General features: G+C 42.6%; 1 protein-coding gene and 1 pseudogene across 1 annotated transcript in view; one reads left to right on the forward strand and one right to left on the reverse strand.

Moving 5' to 3' along the window:
• The window catches only part of LOC132828249 (myosin-binding protein H-like), a 39,831-nt gene extending 19,163 nt beyond the window's left edge, over window positions 1-20,668 (reverse strand). The window contains exons 1-6 of the mRNA XM_060845222.1: window positions 20,544-20,668; window positions 19,955-20,089; window positions 13,423-13,590; window positions 12,165-12,253; window positions 6,270-6,465; window positions 3,605-3,744 (exon numbers count right to left, since the gene is read on the reverse strand). Coding sequence (XP_060701205.1) covers window positions 3,605-3,744; window positions 6,270-6,465; window positions 12,165-12,253; window positions 13,423-13,590; window positions 19,955-20,089; window positions 20,544-20,565 — 750 coding nt within the window. The 5' untranslated portion in view covers window positions 20,566-20,668. The remainder of the gene's footprint in view (window positions 1-3,604; window positions 3,745-6,269; window positions 6,466-12,164; window positions 12,254-13,422; window positions 13,591-19,954; window positions 20,090-20,543) is intronic.
• LOC132828489 (U6 spliceosomal RNA) lies at window positions 15,788-15,885 on the forward strand (annotated as a pseudogene).
• Window positions 20,669-21,066: the final 398 nt, after the last annotated feature.

The following is a 21,066-nucleotide window of genomic DNA, read 5'->3' on the forward strand; positions in this document are numbered from 1 at the left end:
GATTGGAATCACTTAATATAAACTACTAACATCTTTTCTCCACCAGCACCCTTTACCATTACTCCCAATACCTGTCCCCAAAACTACAGCATAAATGCTGCCCCCTCCACACTTTACTTTAGCTCTGATGAAGAATCATCTAGTCTCTAAACGTTAGCTTGCTCTCTCTCCATGGATGCTATCTGACTCGCTGTGATCTCCACCATTTATTGTTTTCAGCATAGATTGCAGCATCTGCAGTAATTTGTTCTTAGATCTGATCTGTTAGTCATGGAATCATTTAGAGTCCAGATTAGGGTAGTGCTGGAAAAGCACAGCAGGTCAGGCAGCATCTGAGAAGGAAAAATCGATGTTTTGGGGAAAAGCCCTTCATCCTACTCCTTGGATGCTGTCTGACCTGCTGTGCTTTTCCAGCACCACTCTAATCTTGACTCTGATCTCCAGCATCTGCTGTCCTCACTTTTGCCTATGGAATTATTTAGCTCTGTCAATCATTTGCTGCTTACAGAGTTTAGCAAGTTGTCCTTTCTTTCTGGTTTCACCAGGGTAATACCTCATTTTCAAATATACCTGGCCCGCCTATTCTCTTCATTGGACCTGGGCTGATGGTGACAGTACAGTGGGGAATAGGCTGGGCCATGAAACTGCAGATTATGTTGGAGTATAAAATACAATGATACAAAAAAAAACAATGATATACAATCATGTCGCACCTACAGTAATAACAGAAATCATATATTTAAAAAGTTAAGAGATTGTATATGGGTATAATCTAGAGATGGGTTTAAAAAGTTCAAATGATCTGACAGTGTGTCCCATTTTAGGATTGTCATTGGCAAGGGAGTTTGTTGATACATAAATGGAAACAAATTGCAGTTTGTGTGGATGACTGTAGCTTGTGGGGTGGGTGTGGGGGGGGGGGGTGGGGGGGCGGGTGCAGCAAGTATTTGTTTCTGTCAATTTCTATCATTGCATTCCATACTTTACAGGACAGTGAGTCTATTTCCCCACCTCCCCATTTTGCTGTATTGATTCTCATTTCAAATCTTTGATCAAGGATGTGACAATGATGATTCTGTCATTGTTGAAGCCTCATCCCAAGTTGTTAGACCTGTTTGAAGTCTGTCTCATTTAGCATGGTGACAGTACCATGCAACATGATGGAGGTAACCCTCAATGTGAATTCAGCTCTATGTCTCCACAAGAACTGTGCAGTGGTCACTCTCTCTAATACCATCATGGACAGATGTATCTGCTGAAGGCACATTGGCGAGGAGGAGGTCAACTAGATTTTCTCTCTTGCAGCAACGTCCTTTAGAGTTCTGTCACAAAGGATGCAACTGAGCCACTGCTGACAAAGGTCATTGAAGTTCCCCACTCAGACTGCTCTTTGTACCTTCAGTACTGCTTCCAAATGGTGTTCAACATGGAGGAGCACTGATTCATCAACCAAAGGAGAGCTATGCAGTAATCAGTACAGGGTTTCCTTCCCCATGTTTGACTTGTTGCCATGAGACCTCATGGGGTCCATAGTCAAAGTTGAGGACTCCCAGGACAACTCCCTCCCAACTGTATGCCACTGTGCTGGGTCCATCCTTCCAGTGGGACAGGAGATATTAAGGCATGGTGATGGTGGTGTCTGAGACAGAATATGGAAGGTATGATTTGTGAACATGACTGTTGCTTGACTAGTCTGTGAGACAGCTCTCCCAATTAGTGAGGAGGATTAGCCAGGTCAGTTGGTCAGGACATGCCTTTACAGCCGGGGGCTCGACGCAGTTTTATTCATTATTCAGTTTTCTGTAGTGCCTTAATACAATTGCATTGGAATAATGTGGTATCTCTAGATTTTCAAAACCTTTGATAAGTTATCCCATAACAGACTGCTGAATAAGTTGAGAGACTTAGGGACAAATGCTGGAATGATAGGTTGATAGAGCCATAGACAGATAAATAGATAGTCATAGAGATGAGGAAGAAAGTGGCTAAGTGATATCACATTGCTGGATGAGTTTGGAGAAGGGGCTTGTGACTAAGGGAATGGGTTTTTTTGTTCAAGCCAGTCCCAGTTATGATTGGTTCTTGGCCTCACATGGGTCTGTACTCAGATCCCAGTACTTGAGGGATTTGGTCCTTCAGCAGCAAACGTATTCACTCTAGCTTCAGGGCCACATGGAAGCTTACTACAATTTGGGAGCCACCGAGACAATGGGGGTCTGGCCTATTTTCATCCAGTTGTGAAGATAAGCACCACTGACACTTCCCCATTAGTTTCGCTTTGATCAATAGTCTACAAAACTAAGCTGGCTAGTGTCACTGCCATTCTGGCCACTAATTGGTGTAGTGTTGAGTCAATTTCGACTCCCCACCCCATGGTGCCATCAGCTGATGATGCACCAGGGTAGAAGAGGACTGGCACTGACAGGATTGGCATCTTTGCATGGTTTCTTTGGGATCTCAACGTATGGGTGGTCTCTGCACAGAGATGAAAGGGGCAGAGATTGTGAGTTCAGGTAAAATCCCTGGGATTCATTAAAAACAAAGTCTTGCAGTTTTAAAATGAAGTTGGAAATAGGTCCCTTTTCAGATGAGGACTAATTCCATTGACCATCTCAGGCAAAGGACAGGCAAGCACCAGAAGCAGGGTGGATACCAGATCCTGGCATCATTTTCAGTTCAGCTTACTGGCCTCATAGGAGGTAAGTAGCACTGTGAAGCCCAATGGGTAAAGGGAATAATGGGTCTCTTTGATATCTCCTCAACATTATGGTGTCCAGCTCCCACTTTAGATCACAGCAGCTCAGGTAGTGACGCTGTAGATGAGATCCCTGACATATGCCCTGGTTGTTCACTGCAATATGTATAGCACTGTGATTTGACCCTAGTTTGTGCCAGTGTCCCAGTCAGGGAAGCAGGGGAGACCAGAGACAGATTTCAGTGCTGGGCTGCTGACTGCACGGTGAGAATCACTCTCTCAGAAAAAATGCAGAAGTCACTGTCTCAGTCAGCTCACTGGCTTTAGCCACAAGAACTGAAACTTCAAAAGCTAGCAAAAATAGAAATAAATACTGACAGCCCCTTTCACAACTTTACCATTTCTTTTTACAGTTAATTATATACTTCAAATCACTGTTACAGTCATTTGTTTAGCACAGCAAGATCCCAGAATCAGCACTGTGTTAAAATGACCTTATTAGTGATGTTCCCTGACAGAAATATAGACATCAGGGAGAACTCCTTTGTCCTTGTTTGAATATTCCTGCGGAGTCTTCCTGAGAAGAGCAGATGGCACTCAAATTCCTGTTTCCTTCAAGTGATGGACCTTCTGAAATTGTCACACTCCCTCAGTCCTGCTGCAATGGATCACCAGCTTAGATTTTGCAGTCAAATCCCTGATCCACAACTTCAATCCAAAATATTCTCATCCAGACTCACTTTCAGGATGAATGAGAGTTTGGCGAGGAGAATAGCAACAAGGAAGTTTGAAGCTGAGGTTTTGTTAGAATGGAAAATATTATTTCATAGTGGGAAACTTGTCACTTTGATCAATTAAAGCACAGGATAAGTGCCTAATAAAGGGTCAAATTGATGTTGCTCCAGTTACCCCTGTTTTCTTGTCAGCTTTCTGAATAGTGTAGCCCTTGATCTCAGCATTTCCAGTGTCAGTAGGTGGCTGCCATTCCAAAGCCACATTAAATCCCCACACGTCCACCATCTTCAAGTTCCGTGGAGGGCCAGGTTTCTCTGCAAAGTCAATCACAGTTACCCAAATCAGTGATGTGCCTTAACATGTGATTCAAAGGTGATAGCCAGGCTCTTTTGAGTGTAGAGCAGCTAAAATATGGGATGAAACCTCTTCCCGTCATAGCTTCCCCTCTTCCTGGCTCTCATACCAACATCTGATTTTAAGGGTGAGGATCCTGGAAGATATCCCATTCATTGCTCTTTCGTCGAGCCACTGGTAGCTGTGCTTCAGGTAGCTCGGTGTCTGAGAAGGCAAAGCACTCTGGTCCTTGCCTACTGGGTATGTGGGCAATAATAGGAAGAGCAGGCCAGTTCCTCTGACCACTCTTGCAATGATTTCTTCCCTTTAACCCCATGTAAAGTTTGACATGTTGGATCTGGGAAGCTTCAAAAATCTTCCAGAGTATGGGTTAGGCTGGCATTTCCATCTCAGTCTATCAGAGCATCACCTTTCACAAATTTTAAGAACTCGTTTTCTTAATTTGCTGCAAAGGGATTGGAACTCAGAGCTAGATCATTTCTATTCTGTATCCTAATGCATTTATCGTACCTTGGTTCTGTTACAGGCATAGAGGTCTCCAGCTCAAAAAAGACCCTTCAGCTCATGGTGGGCAAAAAAATGAGCACCTATCTATGTTAATCCCATTTCCCCACACTTGGCCCATAGCCTTGGCACCACAAGTGCACATCTAAATCCTTCTTAAATGTTATGAGGGTTTCTGCCTCTACCAATCTGACAGACAGTGAGTTCCAGGTTCCCACCACCCTCTAGATGAAATGGTTCCTCCTCACAACTCCCCTAATCCTTCTTGCCCATTACCTTAAATCTATGTCCCCAGTTAGTCATCGATCCCTCCATCAAAGGGAAACGTTTCTTCCTGTCTCGCCTATCTATGCTCCTCAATTTTATCCATCTCAATCACGTCCCCTCTTAATCCCCTCTGCTCTGAGGAAAACAACCCCAGGCTGTCCAATCGGTCTACTATTTCTCATGCCCAACAGAAATGGATGGTTAGTTACAGAAAAACAATATGAAAGAGCATTTCGCAAAGTCTAAACATCAGAAATCACTTAATGAAAGCCGCTGGAATATTTTGAGGTGTTGAGTAAAGGAAACACAGCAGGCAGTCTGTGCCCAGAAATCCCACAATGAGATAGTCACCAGATCATTTATTGCAAAGATAAATAGTATGAGTGATAAATGTTGACTAGGATATCATAGTTTTAGATTAGATTACTTACAGTGTGGAAACAGGCCCTTCAGCCCAAGAAGTCCACACCGACCCGCCAAAGTGCAACCCACCCATACCCCTACATTTACCCCTTACCTAACACTACAGACAATTTAGCATGGCCAATTCACCTGACCCGCACATCTTTGGACTGTGGGAGGAAACCGGAGCACCCGGAGGAAACCCACGCAGACACGGGGAGAACGTGCAAACTCCACATAGACAGTCGCCTGAGTCGGGAATTGAACCCGGGTCTCAGGCGCTGTGAGGCAGCAGTGCTAACCACTGTGCTACCGTGAGATGGCTCCGCTGCTCTTTGCACAAGTGCTACGGATTTTCATTTTTTTTAAATTTAAAAATATACTTTATCCATAGAAATAAATCTTTGGTACCTGTACAATTTGTCATGTCGTTCATAGATATATACATTGCATGTCTTAACATTACAAAGAACAGATTGAAATAATCGAATTTACAGTTATCCTATTTCCAGTTCCCTTTATTAACTATCCAGTCTCTTATTTAGCTGTGGCTTCAGCGGAACCCACCTCGTGAGTGGGTGCCCTGTTATATGATAGCAAAGGATACTTCTTTACTCCCCAGTTTATGGGGTTACCATTGTCCATTTGACTGTCCTGTCTCTGGGGTAGCTGTCTGCATCCCCGTGGTGAGCACGAACTGCTGGACCTTCGCTAGGCTGTGGATTTTCATTTAAATTTGCATTCACCACAAAGCACACAGGGCTCAAGGTCTCATCCAAAACATAGCATGTCTGACAGGACTGCATTGCAACACTTCACTGAAGTGTTAACCTGAATTTTTTTTTAGATTAGATTACTTACAGTGTGGAAACAGGCCCTTCGGCCCAACAAGTCCACACCGACCCGCCGAAGTGCAACCCACCCATACCCCTACATTTACCCCTTACCTAACACTACGGGCAATTTAGCACAGCCAATTCACCTGACCCGCACATCTTTGGACTGTGGGAGGAAACTGGAGCACCCGGAGGAAACCCACGCAGACGCGGGGAGAACGTGCAAACTCCACACAGTCAGTCGCCCGAGTCGGGAATTGAACCCGGGTCTCTAGCACTATGAGGCAGCAGTGCTAACCACTGTGCCACCGTGCCGCCCAATTTTGTGCCTGATGACTGGACTCAGACTTGAAGTCACAGAGCTTGTGACACAGAAAGAAGCTGGAACAATCACATTACTGTGCCCTGCCAGAATCCACTCATAACAATTGCATTTCAATTCAGATGATCGTTCTAAGTATTGTATGTTTGCTTACCCACAACCTGGATGTCAATGACGACTTCATCCACCAGGGTGTTTATTTGTGCCACCAACTTGTACTTGCCCGAATCCTTTCTTTCGAGTTTCCTGATGAATAGGATAGTATCCATGGGACTATTCCTGATGTTTACACGTGCCTGGTCCATGGGCTGATCATCCTTTGTCCAGGTGATGTTAGGTTGAAGATTGCCCTGAGGATTTGGGAGCAGAAATGTGTTTTTAATTGAGGGAAGTGAATGGAACAGCAGGTGCTGTGAGTAGGTTGGTCATGGTGTGTTAATGGGAGTTGTTTTAAAAGAGTCGCAATCACTAGCCTCCTCAACAGGATCAGGAATAGGACCAGGAGTATAGAGGTGTACACTGTCTGGGATCCAGGTCAGACCAGAGGTACACACACACACCAGGTGAAACTAGCACACAGAATGCAGGAGAAACTCAGCAGGTTTGGCAGCTTCTTGGAGAGAGACACGGACACAGGCGCACGTGCGTGCACATACACACACTGACGCTCTCTCATACACTCCCCACACTCACACCCTCTCACAGACTTATACCCCTTTCCACTCACACACCCCCACACACACACATGCAGACACAGGTTTGTGGGGTGAATTTGTACTTGCAGAATTACAGTTTATTTTGTTCAAAAACTGCATGAATCCATGTAAGATTCTGCAAATCCCTTTTTTAGAAATAGAATCATTTTGAACATTGAGGTACAGACACCCTCACACAGGGCACCTCACACCTTCAATGCATTATCTGAGCCGGCATGACACCTATTGTTAAAGCTCACTTGCAAATGTAACTTTTAAAAAGTTCTGTGATTTACATATGAAAGAACTGAAACCAACATGGTCAATCTAAAAGATTAAAAATCACAGCACCAGGTTATAGTCCAACAGGTTTAATTGGAAGGCACTAGCTTTCAGTGATCACCTGATGAAGGAGCGTCACTCCAAAAGGTAGTGCTTCCAATCAAACCTGTTGGACTATAACCTGGTATTGTGTGATTTTTAAACTTTGTACACCCCTGTCCAACACCGACATCTCCAAATCATTCTAAAAGATGAGACTTAACAAACAATCCAAGTCTTTTTCAATATATCATTTGAGTTGTATCTCACCATAAGCTTTTGCTAGAAGTTCTGTGTCTTATGATCTTATATTCCACAACCACCTGGTGAAGGAACAGCACTCCGAAAGTTAGTGCTTCCAAATAAACCTGTTGGACTATAACCTGGTGTTGTGTGATTTTTTAACATTGTTCACCCAAGTCCAACACCAGCATCTCCAAATCACCCACACTGTAGGGATTCTTTGAAAGGTTGTAGTTTGTGGTTAGAGGGACAGTGCATGTTTATAATATTTACTGAGTACATTGTGTCAGTGTTTATAGTGGAAGAAGAAACTAATAAAATATCAGTAGAAACAGGAAAAAGAGAGAGAGAGAGAGAAAGAGAGAATGGATGGAGGGAAAATTAATAAGCAGGATATAGTGGAAAGGCAGGGTATGCCTTAGCTCCTTAATCCTGCTCTGAGTGGTTTTGCATCGCAGGATTATGGGGAAGTTCAAGTGAAAGTAAATGAAGGGCTGACCATAGTCCTCTGGTTTCTTGGGGAGGTGCAAGAAGAGAGTGGAGCGGCCAATTTGATACCCTGGCTCAAGAAAGGGAGCTAGGATTTTCCTATAAACAGGCTGGAAACTTAACACCTTGTGGCGAATAGGTTTCAGGAAGAATCAATTAAAAAATTCATCAGAACTCAAAGGTTTGGGTTAATTTAAGAAGAGCCAACATGAATCTGTGAAAGATGATCATGCTTGACTAATCTAATGGCATTTTTTTGATGAAGTAATGGAAGGTTCGTCAAGACATTGTGGCAGATATGGATCTTTTAAAAAGCATTTAACAGAATTACACAAAGAGCTGCTGAACAAAAATGGAGGCTTGTGGAATAGTGGGTCAGTGTCAGCTTGAATTTATATTAAAAAAAACACCTTGAGAACAGAAACAATGAGTCATTTTAAATCATTGTTTTCCCCAAAGTTCATTGACAGGATCAGTGCGTTTGAATACACAGTGACATTCCAAATTTGCCGATTCCAAATTTGAGATGCAACAAACTGCAAGCATGATACCAATCCATGACAACAGGACATGGATAAGCTCAGAGTGAGCAGACAAATGTCAGATGTAATTCAGTGCAAAGCTGATATATTTTGGCTTAGAGGATAAGGAGAGACAGATTGGACCTAATGGCAGTTTTAAAGAACGTACAGTGACTGAAATAACTGCACAGATGCTGATATCCTGTCACCAAGTCACTCTTTATTTACACGTGCATAGTACTTGACACTGGGCTGGTTTCCTAAGAGCCAGCTCTCAGAGTGAACAGAATCCCCAACACTCCTGTTTTTTTTATTTAACCCCCACACTACCACCTAACTGCAGTGGTGCTTATTTTTTCCCCAGCACCATAGTGTGTGTGTGCAGGTGTGAGACAGAGTGAGAGACACAAAGTGCACGATTCTTTATTCAATTTCCACCACCAGGAAGATAGGAAAACACCCAGGTGGCCAGTGACAAGCAGTGCCCTTCACGTCAAACGCGCACAGCCTCGAAGCCAAGGAAGCCACTAGAGGCAGAGCGGCGAACACTGCCCTGGGTGGATTCAAACCACCAACCTTTTGGCTAGTAGCCGAACATGCTGACCAATTGTGCCACAGAGACAGGCAGCACTCCTGTTTATATCTATCTATCAGCCAGGGCTCACTGATTGGACCAGATTAACAGTATCAACTGGGAATTCATACTCTGAGGTCCACCTGGCTCACCTTGTTACAATCACAGCTGCGACAGAGTGACCTGCGGTTCATGGGCACTGTTATTTTTAGTTTGAGGAAATATTGAGAGAGTAATTAGAATCATAAAATGGTTGTAGTACAGACAAAGCCACTGAGCCCATTAAGACTGTGCCCATGCACTTCAAGAGAAAGTCATCCCACTCCATTCCTCAGCATTTCCCACAGCCTTACAAATGTTCTCCTTCAATCTCCAACTATCTTTTGAACATTTCAATTAAAGTCTGCCTCAGCCACATTCAATTATTAGAAAAAAAAGACTTTTCCTCATGTAGTTGTTGCTTCTTTTAACAATCACCTTCCACCTGTGTCCTCTTATTCTTGACCCTTCCACCCTTGAGAACAGTTTCTCATGAGCTGTTCTGCCCAGGTTCCCGCTGGTTTTGAGAATCTCAATCAAATCCCCTCTCACTTCTCCAAGGAAGAAGTCCCAGTTCTTCAATCCATCTATGTCCCTGAAGAAACTCCATTTTTCTAAAACCTTTTCTGCACTGTTCCTAATATATCATTCGTGAAGTTATCCCGGAAGTGAACACATTCTCTGCCCAAGGCTGAACTTGGTTTTAAACAAGTTTGCTTCTTGCTTTTGTACTATATTTTGTACCCTACAATTAAACCCAGGATACTGTATGTTTTATACACTGTGCTCTCAACCTGTATTCTCATTTTAATTATATCTGCACAAAAACATCCTGATCCCTCTGCTCCTGCCTCCTCTTTCGAATTGTCCCCTCTGGTTTTATATTCTGTTTTTTCCTTACCAAATTAATCCCTTCACACCTCTGCATTAAATTTAATCTACTGTGTGCCCATATCTATGATATCTTCAAGTTCATCATTTAAAGAATATGGGATCTTAAGTATCATGAATAGAGATATTCAATATAAAGGCATGGATGTTATGCTAACTTTCAAAAAACTCTGATCAGGGCACAACCAGATGTGTCCTGTTCTGGTTATTACACGTTAGGAAAGGTGCAGTGCTTCTTCAGGGAGACTTGTGTAAATGGTTCTAGGCATAAGAAAGTTTTGATACAAGGTTTGGTTAGAGAAGCTGGGATAGTTATCCCTGCAGCAAACAAAACTGCGATTTGTCAGAGGTGTACAAGATTAGGACAGGCATAGATAAGTTTGACAAAGCTGTTCCCATTATCTCATGGTACTAACCATGTGGGAAAAGTGTAAGTACTGGGGCAAGAGATACAAGGAGGAAGAACCTTCTCCCTCCCCAGTGAGAACAATTTCATGGTTTTAGAAGAAATAAATGCTCAGGATTACAAGAATAGAGGCAGTGAATGGGACTGACTGGATTGTTCTGCAGGGAGCTAGCATGTGCTCAAAGGGCTGTATGGCCTCCTTCTGTGCTGGAATGACTTTAACATTATGATTAAGAAGATTGTCAGTGATATGAAAATTAGCGGTGTGATTGAGAGAGAGGAAGCAAGCTGTCTTCTCCAGGAAGACATGAATGAAAAACCACGGTCTGGTGGACAGAAGTGACAAATGGAATTCAATCTGGACGAGAGAGAAAGTGTATGGACTTGGAGCGTCCAAACTCTTTGAACCACCTTTTGATGATGACAGTTAACATTGTGTGATGTTTGCCATAGTTATGGGACTTGAACCTTCCTGAAGGTTTCGGCAGTGAGGATGTAAATCTGAGCAGGAGTGTTGATGGTATAATGTTACCACTCGCTGGGTTGAAGAAAAACCTACAAATGACTTACTCTGGTGAACGCACAACTCCTATACTGAAGGGCAGGCTACAGATTGTTGCATGTCAGTGAAGAAGCAACAATAATCATTCACTTACCTGTCTGCTTTCTCTGTCCCATTTGTGATCTATCCAAGATTCCCTGTTGGATCATCCCATCAGGCTTCACCCTGGAAATGTGAATATGAATGGACAAGCCACTGTTCTTTCCTCTTCAGTCGTCTCCCTGAAGGCAGGTCCTTGGTGATTATACATACCTAACTGTGGCAAAGTACCATGATCCTTTACTCTGGATAGGGCAAGGAGACAGGTTCCTGAGCCAGAATGGCAACTGAATCCAGTGTTGTTGACATTAATCTGATTCACCCTTTGTTAGCTGTCTAGATATGGAAGAATCTAGGACAAGAGGGCACAGTCTCAGAATAAAGGAGTGCCAATTTAAGACTGAGATGAAGAGAAATTTCTTCCTTCAGAGGGTTGAGTGTCTTTAGAACTCCTTGCTCTGTGCGGTTAGAGTCCTTGTGTATGTTTAAGGTCAAGATAGATAGATTCTTGAACAGTAATAGAAATTGAGGGTTATGGAGAAAATGCTGAAAAGTGAATGTGAGGAATGTTGGACTAGCCCATGATCCTTTTGAATGGCAGGTCAGGCTTGAAATGTCAAATGGCCTACTCCTGTGCCTTTTTCTTCTAGTCTTATTATAGGCAATGGAGCTAACCATTCCACCCTCAGTCCCCAGATTGACCATAGCAGGTTCAGAGTGGAGGGAGAACAGGGCAAGAAATGAGAGAAGCAGATTTCATGATGTTAAATATCCATATATTTGTTGGCAAGAATTGGTTGAAAGGAATTTGATATTACGTCATATTACTATGTGAAAGAAGTGGTCATTGAGTGAAAAGAAAAGTCTTCAAATTTTCAAAAGAAAATCTTTTATACAAACTTATTTTGAAAGCAAACAAAATTATAAACATAGCATTTAGTGGATTTGCACAATGAACTCAAAACTGAATATTTACTGAAAGGTTAGGAACTTAGAACAAATTGATGGTGTTAAATAAGTTACTTTCACTTTCTTCCATGTAAGCTTATTTTATTATATAAAGTAAGTTTGCTGATTTAACTTGAATTATATGGACTGGAAGTACTATTGGTTTAACAAATTTAGACCATAACAATACTAATCTTTAACCCAGCAGTTCATTATGACATTACCTGTCTGAATTGGCTCTAACTATTATTCACCTGATACCAAGTCAGTCTGTGCAGTGGTAACAAGACCTGAATATAACACCTAGGCCCAGTTACTCACCTGGATCGGTATGGACAGGTTTAATTGCTGCCCAACTTTCCGAATAAAAGTTTCCCTCAAGTTACGAGGCAGTCGGATTTTGGGAGGATCTATGAAAATAAAGATCAAAACATTGAAAAGTGGAAACTTACTATCTAAATGGAAGTCAGGCATTGCATTTTAACAGGGCCCTTCATGCCCATAGTGTTCAGGGATGTGTAGGTGTACTAGTCAGGGGTAAAATGTAGAGTAATAGAATAGAGGAATGGGTCTAGGTGGGATAGTCTTCGGAGGGTCGGTGTGGACTTGTTGGGCCGAAGGGCCTCTTTCCACACTCTAGGGATTCTATGTCACTGTTGTAGTGTAGGAAACATGGCTGCCAGTATATCTGTAAACAATAACAATGATCAGATTCTCTGTTTCAATGATGCTCAGAGAGAAAGTATTAGATGGGACACTGGAGAACTGTCTTGAAATCTTTGACATTCATGAGAGGGCATGGCCTCAGTTGAACATCTCATCCAAAAAAGGTTGGCCCTCCAACAGCGCAGCACTCCATTTGTTCTGCACTGGAATACTGGTCTTGATTACATGTTCAATTCTTCTGAGCTGTAACATGCTGAGTAGTAAACCCTGCAATAATACATCGTGAATGCCTCCTGTCAGAAATCAGATTAATATAGAATCACATGTGTTTGAGGTTAAGTGACTGTTTAAGTTTTCCTTTGAATGGTTTTAATGCTATGGATTTGCTGCTAAATTAGAAATCTCAAAGAGTGGGAATCTGCATTCCACTTTGGTGACTCATTTCAAAAACAAGCCTTCAAACTAAAAAGAAAAAATAGATTAAATCTGTCAGAATGTGCTTAAAGCCCAACAGGTTCACTGAATGCAAGATGAAACTAAACTATTGGATGGTGTTGTAGCTTATTGAATTGGAATGTCAATTATAGAACAACAAGGCCCACAATGTATACAATACACAACAGTTTCAACACAGTAATGTTCATTACCAATGACAACAGGTCCATTAGTAATATGGAAGTTCTTTACAAATTGCCATGCAGTTCTATATTGAATACTTAAATTGTTGAGGTCCATATGACACAGCTGATATTACATTTTCTCCCTGACTCAGGAATCTGGCAGGAATTTTTTGTACATACTAACACTTGTCACTATCAGTCTGCTGGGAACGGGGAAATGTGACACCCTCCTAGTGGCTCTGCTCAGCAATGTTTTGATCTCGAACTCAATTACTAGTTAACTCTTCACTTACCAATGGGCTGCCTGATTTCCACAGGCTCTGGAAAGATGGCAGTGCCAATTGCACCATCACCATGAACTGCTTTAACCCGAGGCTGCACCTTGTCACCTTCGGTCAGGTTTTTAATCACCAGTACAGTTTTTGTGGTAACGTCCTTATTCACAGCAACCCAGGTTTCAGCTTAAAAAAAAGAAAAAACCAACAGATCAACTTAGAAGGGTTGATAAAACAAAGAATTTGCAGATGCTGGAGATCGGAAACAAAAACAGAAATTGCTGGCAAAATTCAGCAGGCCTGGCAGCATCTTCAAAACTGATCAAGAGTCCCTGGACTCTGCTTTGTTCTCAGAAACTGCCAGACCTGCTGAGTTTCTTCAGCAATTTCTGGATTTGTTATCCTAGAAGTGTATCAGCCTTTGGGTGTGAAGTTCTGTTTAGGACCAATTCAGAAACTAAGTCTCATGTCCAGGAGATCGATAGCAGATAATGTTTACACGTGGCCAGTTTTCAGTCCCAAGCTACAGACAATTACTATATACACACACACGCAAAGTCCCAAGCACTCCCTATTTATAGTCAGTGATTGGTGCCAGTTACTTAGGAAAATTTGTAGTCACTTTGCATCTTAAATCTGTTCCACCGTTCAGTTAGATCAATACTGATTTAACTGTTTCTGCCTCAGCTCCAGAAACTTTACAGAAATGCAGCAATATTAGATGAGATATTCAATCCCCAATGTCAAGAGGGCAATAGTGGGAAAAATGTTCCAAATTTCTACTACTTGAAGAAAGATGTGCTTTCTCACATCACCTCACCAGACGTACGGAACAGTTACTCTCCACAACCCTCTCATATCAACTCGAATCATCTTCAGCCGCAACAAGATCCCTGCTTGAAGCTATTCAAAGAAATGGCATTCTGGTGAATCAGCACGGTGCCCCTTTCACCTCCAACATATTGTACGGTGACCAGAAGAGAATCTCATACTCTTGATGAAGCTTTGTCTGAACTTCATTTAAACTGTTCTGTAGTTTCCACCTTTTGTATTCCTACACGCTTGAATTAAGTGAAAATATTCCATTAGCCTTCTACTCTAAATCATTGCACTTGTCCACTAGGTTGTGATTTCTGCACTGAAATCCAGACATCTCTACTTTCTCAGTTCCTACTGTCTCACCACAGAGGCTGGCTTCTAGGGTAATCAGTAGTGACCCTGCCTCTGAGCCAGAAGCTCTGGATTTGACCCCACTGCCAAACCCAATGGCCATGGAATGGGTGCTTGCAATGCAGCCGAACAGATTGATAGTTAGGCTGCCAATCCTTCTAATATATTCCAGGGCAGGTTATGGTAGTCTCTCAGTCAGCTAGTGCCTGCAGCCTCCCCATGTTAAGTGACTCTCTACACAAGTTCTCACCTTGGACTATCTGAGGTACGTTTCTCAGGCATTAAATGGAGATCTGCACAATTTTGTCCCTTTTCATCCCCATGCAACCCTCTATTCTCATTTTCACAATGACCTGTACCATCTAAGTTACTGTTGTCAGCAAATATAGATCTCCTGCTCTCTGTTCATTCACTCAAGTTATTTATAAATATAATGTAAATGATGAAACAGATCACTGAGAGATACCATTAGTCACATCTTGCCAATTTGAGAACATACTCATTATCCCTCTCACCATCTTCTAACCAGTGCACAATCCATATGACTAGGTTGCCACCTTGTACTCATTATTATGAAGTTTCTTGCAGGAATCCTAGTTGAATACCTTCTGGGCACCCATATGAATAATATTCTTAGTCACTCCCATCACTCTTAGTCACAATAGTTAGGTCCTTAAACAATTAAAGTGGCTTCTTTCCACATGACCTACCTTTTACAATTCACACTGCCTCTCAGATGGATTTTGATTTGTTTATTACTCAAATGCTCTGTCCTTAACAACAGGTTCTAGTAACTTCCTGACAACATCTCACATATCCATCTGAAAATAGGAAATGAGATTGGTGATTGTCAATCTAAGGAAACACTTTCTGAATCAAGAGGGTTTTCAAAGGATCTTAATTTACTCATTTACTTTGCTCAGTACCCTAGGTTGGAAAGCATCAGCTGCTGGAGATTTGTCTATTTTTAAATATTAAGTGTTCCATCACCATTATTTTAATTAAACTAATACTAGTTAAACCTTGATTTATTTTGTTTTCATGGCCTTTTATCTTCATTTATGGTAATGCCAACATCTCCCAGCAGCATCCCTAACTACCCACTGTCTGAATGTACATATACACTTCGCTTCCGCAGCACATACAGACAAACCTCGATTATCCGGATTTAATTAACTGAACAAAAAATACTCCCTGCCTGTGTCCAGATAATCGAGGTTCCTCTGTATACTAAAATTGGAATGATAGAGAAGATTAGTGTGGCCCCTGCACAACGATGACACGCAAATTCGTAAAGCGTGATATCATTCCTAAGAAAAAAAGTTAGCACAGCTCCCTCACAGAACCAGGTGAAATTCCAGCCTCAGGCGACTGCCTGTGTGGAGTTTGCACATTCTCCCAGTGTCTGCGTGGGTCTTGTCTGGGTGCTCCAGTTTCCTCCCACAATCCAGAGATGTTCAGGTCAGGTGAATTGGCCATGCTAAATTGCCCATTGTGTGTAGGTTGGGTGCATTAATCAGGGGAAATATAATGTAGATTCATAAGGGAGGGGAAATGGGTGGGGGTGGGGTGCACTTGAGGGTCGGTGTGGACTTGTTGGGTCAAATGGCCTGTTTCTACACTGTGGGGATTCTATGATACATTGTGTCATCATTGTTATCCTCTTACCATACTTTAAGTCCCTGTACTATTCTTTATTTTCTTTATCAAGCTACAGGGTTTCTGCTGCAGCTTGTTTTTAGAAAAACATATTTCAGTGTTGTCCTAATAGGTGCAGCTTCAATAACACTCTAATGAGTGGCACAGTGGCTCATGTGTTAGCTTAGCTGCCTATTTTCCAAGCCATTTGGCATCCTGACTTGGAAATATATTGCTGTTCCTTCACTGTCACTTGATTGGCACCACATAAAAACACCCACTCCCTCCACGACCAACGCTTAATCACAACAATATGCACCATCTACAGAATGCACTGCAGAAATTCACCAAGACTCTTTAGACTGCACCTTCCAAACTGAAATCTCTTCAATCTCGCAGGGCAAGGGCAGCAGATACATGGGAACATCATCTTCAACGGCAACCCAGGATGGGCAATAAATGCTAACCCAGCCAGCAAAGTTCATGTCCCATGAATGAATAAAAGAAAATCACATCATAAAACAATTCAAATGTTCACTATTTCTGTTATTCTAGTAATATCCTTAAACATCAAACCTCTGGTGAACATTTTGCTGAATTTACAAGCCAATGCATCTTGCTCAGGATGGCTAGAACCAGCTTTCTGCCAGAAAATTCCTTTGATTCTTTTACCTTTAGCTGATGTATGTGCCCTCGCCACCCACACACCCCCCCCCTCACAAAACCTAATGCATGAACCATAACTATTTATGTGGTTTTTAAAGACTGAACTGAAATGAGAGAGTTTTGAATACTGGCGTTTCAAAGAATGGTTGTATGATTTGAAAACAAATAACCTGACTCCCATCATAGGCATGGTGTAAATACTGTTTCAACAACTGGTCACTGAGCTGCAGGCAGCTTGGAGCCCTGGGAATTGAGTGATATAGGTTTTGCTGAAACAAGAAGTTGATTGGTCTATGGACTAGTGACCAGCTATTGATGACAGAAACCTTTTGCCTGCCAACTCCTGTGTACGATTGGTTCTTAGGTAACTGAACAGCTTGGAACTGGAAACGCATTAACAAAGTGAAAGTTGTCAGTTCTTCCCCAGCTCAGGAGAGATCTCTCTGAAGTTAAAACACATTGAGAAACACAGTTTAATTTTCTTGCAACAGTAGTTGTGAGCAGTGACTTTTAACTGACAACTGAAAACTTTAAGATAATTGAACCAAGCACCCTATGTCTCAGCAGGAGCATCTAGAGATAGTTGACCGAATCAGTTTGCTGGACAGCATAGAAGTCAATACGAGCATCTTCAACCACAGAACCTGGAGACAAGGACTACTGAATCTTTCCCTCCTGCCCATAACCTACTTAACTTTACTATTTGTTTGTCTGTCCGTGTGTGTAAGTGGGAGTTTATCAGGGGATCGGAGTTTTAATTGGGAGTGTTATTGCTGATGGCGTATAACTGTTTATCTAAAGCCAGAGTCAAGGTACTTTTACAAACAGTGATTCTTGTTCAGTAAAGAAACCTGTTAAAGACTCCTATTAATAGCAGGCCTTAGTTTCCAGTACATTGTTTTAGTGTTACACTTCACTGGGACAAACTGCAAACTAAACTCACTTCAGTTTAGACTCACTAAATGACTTACTTCAGAGCAACCAGATGAGTTCCTGAGTCTCCATTTTCAGCAATTGTCTCTAGTACACCCCAAATAACCTTTAAAATTTTCTGTCTCTTGTCGGATATCTGTCACTAGACATCAGCATAGTTGTTTGCTTTTTTTTCTAAGCACATTAAACTTCAAGCCACTCCCATCTTTCAGTGCAAGAGTTGTAAAACTTCATTACAAATACATATAGTCAAACATACCTCTAGAGTCTCTGGCACCAGCATTCAAACATTACTCTTTCAAAAGTCTCCCCTTTTAAATACGCAAAGTATAAATTAAAAACTTGTTTTTTATTGGGTGGCACAGTGGCTCAGTGGTTAGCACTGCTACCTCACAGCACCAGGGACCTGGATTTGATTCCAGCCTCAGATGTGTGGAGTTTGTATGTTCTCCCTGTGTCTGCGTTAGGAGCACCTCCCACAGTTCAAAGATGTTCAGATTTGGTGGATTGGCCATGCTAAATTGCCCATAGTGTTCAGGGGTGTGTAGATGAGCTGCATTAGCCAGGGGAAATGTGAAGGAATGGATCCCGGTGGGTTACTTTTTGGAGGGTCAGTGTGGACTTGATGGGCCAAACGGCCTGGTTCCACACTAGGGATTCTAAATGTAATGTATTGCTTTTGTCCTATTGACAAAATCAGAGTTTGCATCCTTTAATAGTATTGATGATCTCATATTTTACTTTAAGAAAAAATTCATCATTCCCCATCCCTACAAAACAAATGGGGATTTATATGAAGTCTTGATTTAAATGATCCATTTTCTTCCACTGAATCCAAATATAGATTTTAGTCATCTGGTGGTTACTATCAACAGATGCTACTGACTGTTAGATTACTAACTAATTCAAGCTGATTACTCATCACCAAGTCTAAAATGGCCTGGTCTCACTGTTTCGGATTAGGAAACTCTTGAATGCAGACATTTGCTGCCTTTTGAACTCATGTCTGTCAGTTTCCCCCAGTCAACGTGAAAATTAAACTCTCCAGTTACACCTGCATAAATGTTTGCAGTAAGCTTCTTTGAGCTCCATGTTTAAGCATCCAGCTACATCATCACTGTCATCAGGAGATCTGGACATAACTTCCATTCCATTACAATGCATCAATAATACCCAAAGGGTTCTACTGCCTGCTCAACCTTACTACAATCTCATTTCATCATATCCTTTTCCAAGGTCCCTTTCCTTCCTTTTTGCCTCTACCCATATATTTATCTCCCAATCATGACCATCTTATAGCCAGGTCTCAATGATGGTCACAATGTCACACATTGAGCTGAATTGTATACCTCATTCAGTTGATTTATTCCACTTGCTACACAATATATAAACTCTTCATGATCCCACTCTGTCTCTTGTCACAATACTGGTTTTCCCAGTCATTGTATATACATTGGAGACAGATAGTCACAACATATAGATAAACAAAAACCCTTACAGTACATAAAGTATTCATCTGAATCAATATCAGTTTATACAAACAAAAACATCTCATATTCACACTTTGATCACTGGAAGAACAAGTTCACACCTTGGGTGAATGTATCCAATTCAGTTCATTGACTGACAGTGACTGGGATAATTTCAACTTGCAGGCAATTTTCTTGTTTCTAGTTAATGATGTACTTGTTTGATTTACATGTTTAACCTTTATTTGGATGGAGGTCCAGACTCAAATGTGAGATGACTCAGCCGAGGATCCAGATCAAACACTTTGAGATCTCTGTGCACCATAATCACCATCTAAAAGTAGCGAGTTGTAGACGTCACTCATTAACAGCACTGGATTCCACTTCAAGCAAAGACATTGTCAGCAGTTTATGGATATAGATCTCTCTGTGATGGGCTTAGCACAATCACAAGGCTGTATTGGATTGTGCAGATTTGCAATTCTAACCAGAGCTCCCCCACAGCACAGCAGGTTCCTCCTTAATCTGCCCTCCTTTGCCCAAGCTAAATCCCTACCACCTTCCTTCACCCAGGCTAACCTGCAGCTTGTAATGTTGGTGAACCTGTCCATTAGCCAAGGTGCTGAACAGGCGCTATCAACGTTAGTCAGTGTGGAAAGAAGTGTGTGACTCACTGCTTTCCTTGCGATATTCCACAAGGTATCCTGCCAGCCCAGTATGGCCAATGTACTTGGGTGGGTTCCAGGACAGAGTCAGCGAGGTGCCAGTTATATCGTCAACAGCCAAGTCCACGGGCTGCCCTTCAGGTACTAGAAGAGAGGACAGCACAGTTAGGGATTACAACAGCAGGGAATAGCTCAGTGTTGGGGAGACAGTTTTCCAGACTGTCAACTCAAACTATATAAACAGATAGTAACAGAGAAATTATTTGATTTGATAGCAACAGGTCAATAGACAGGTTGAAGTACAGAGTAGGGGGGAACATGAAAGAGAAATGCATGAGTAAACAGATTGAGTTAGGGTTCCAGATAAATACTCAGAGTGAGAACAACTGCACAGAGATACAGTGTAAGCTTCCCATTGTGATATGGACTCGGTGTTGACTAACTCCCACCCACTCACCTCTCTCCCACCGCCCCCTTTTCAGCCCCACTCACCCACTGTCCCACTCACTCAGTCAGTCACTGTCTCACTCACTGTCACTCAGTCTGTCACTCACTCACTCACTCACTCACTCACTGTCACACACCACCCCCAACTCACCCTCGCCCTCCGCGGGAGACATAGCTTCACAATCCCTGGCAGTAAGAGTATTACAGACCGCGGAGAAGAGGCTGCACAGACGGGGACACGGAGACAGTGTCCGCTCGGCTCTTTATGTGAAGCTGCAGATCGCGGACCCGCCCCCGGGGCTGAGCTGGGAGCCAGTGGGAGCCGCTCACTGAGTCACTCCCGCCCTCCCTCCTTGCTGGGGGGGGGGGGGCTCGACACAGCTCCACACCTCCAGCCAGAAACCCACCCCCCAGCCAGAAACCCACCACCCAGCCAGAAATCCACACTCCCAGCCAGAAACACACACCCCCAGCCAGAAACACACACCCCCAGCCAGAAACCCATACCCCATCCAGAAACGCACCCCCAGGCAGAAACCCACCACCCAGCCAGAAACCCACCACCCAGCCAGAAACACACACCCCCAGCCAGAAACCCACCACCCAGCCAGAAACCCCCACTCCCAGCCAGAAACCCACACCCCAGCCAGAAACCCACACCCCCAGCCAGAAAC

This window comes from Hemiscyllium ocellatum, chromosome 26 (genome assembly GCF_020745735.1).
Source record: "Hemiscyllium ocellatum isolate sHemOce1 chromosome 26, sHemOce1.pat.X.cur, whole genome shotgun sequence".
In the NCBI taxonomy this organism is placed as follows: Eukaryota; Metazoa; Chordata; class Chondrichthyes; order Orectolobiformes; family Hemiscylliidae; genus Hemiscyllium; species Hemiscyllium ocellatum.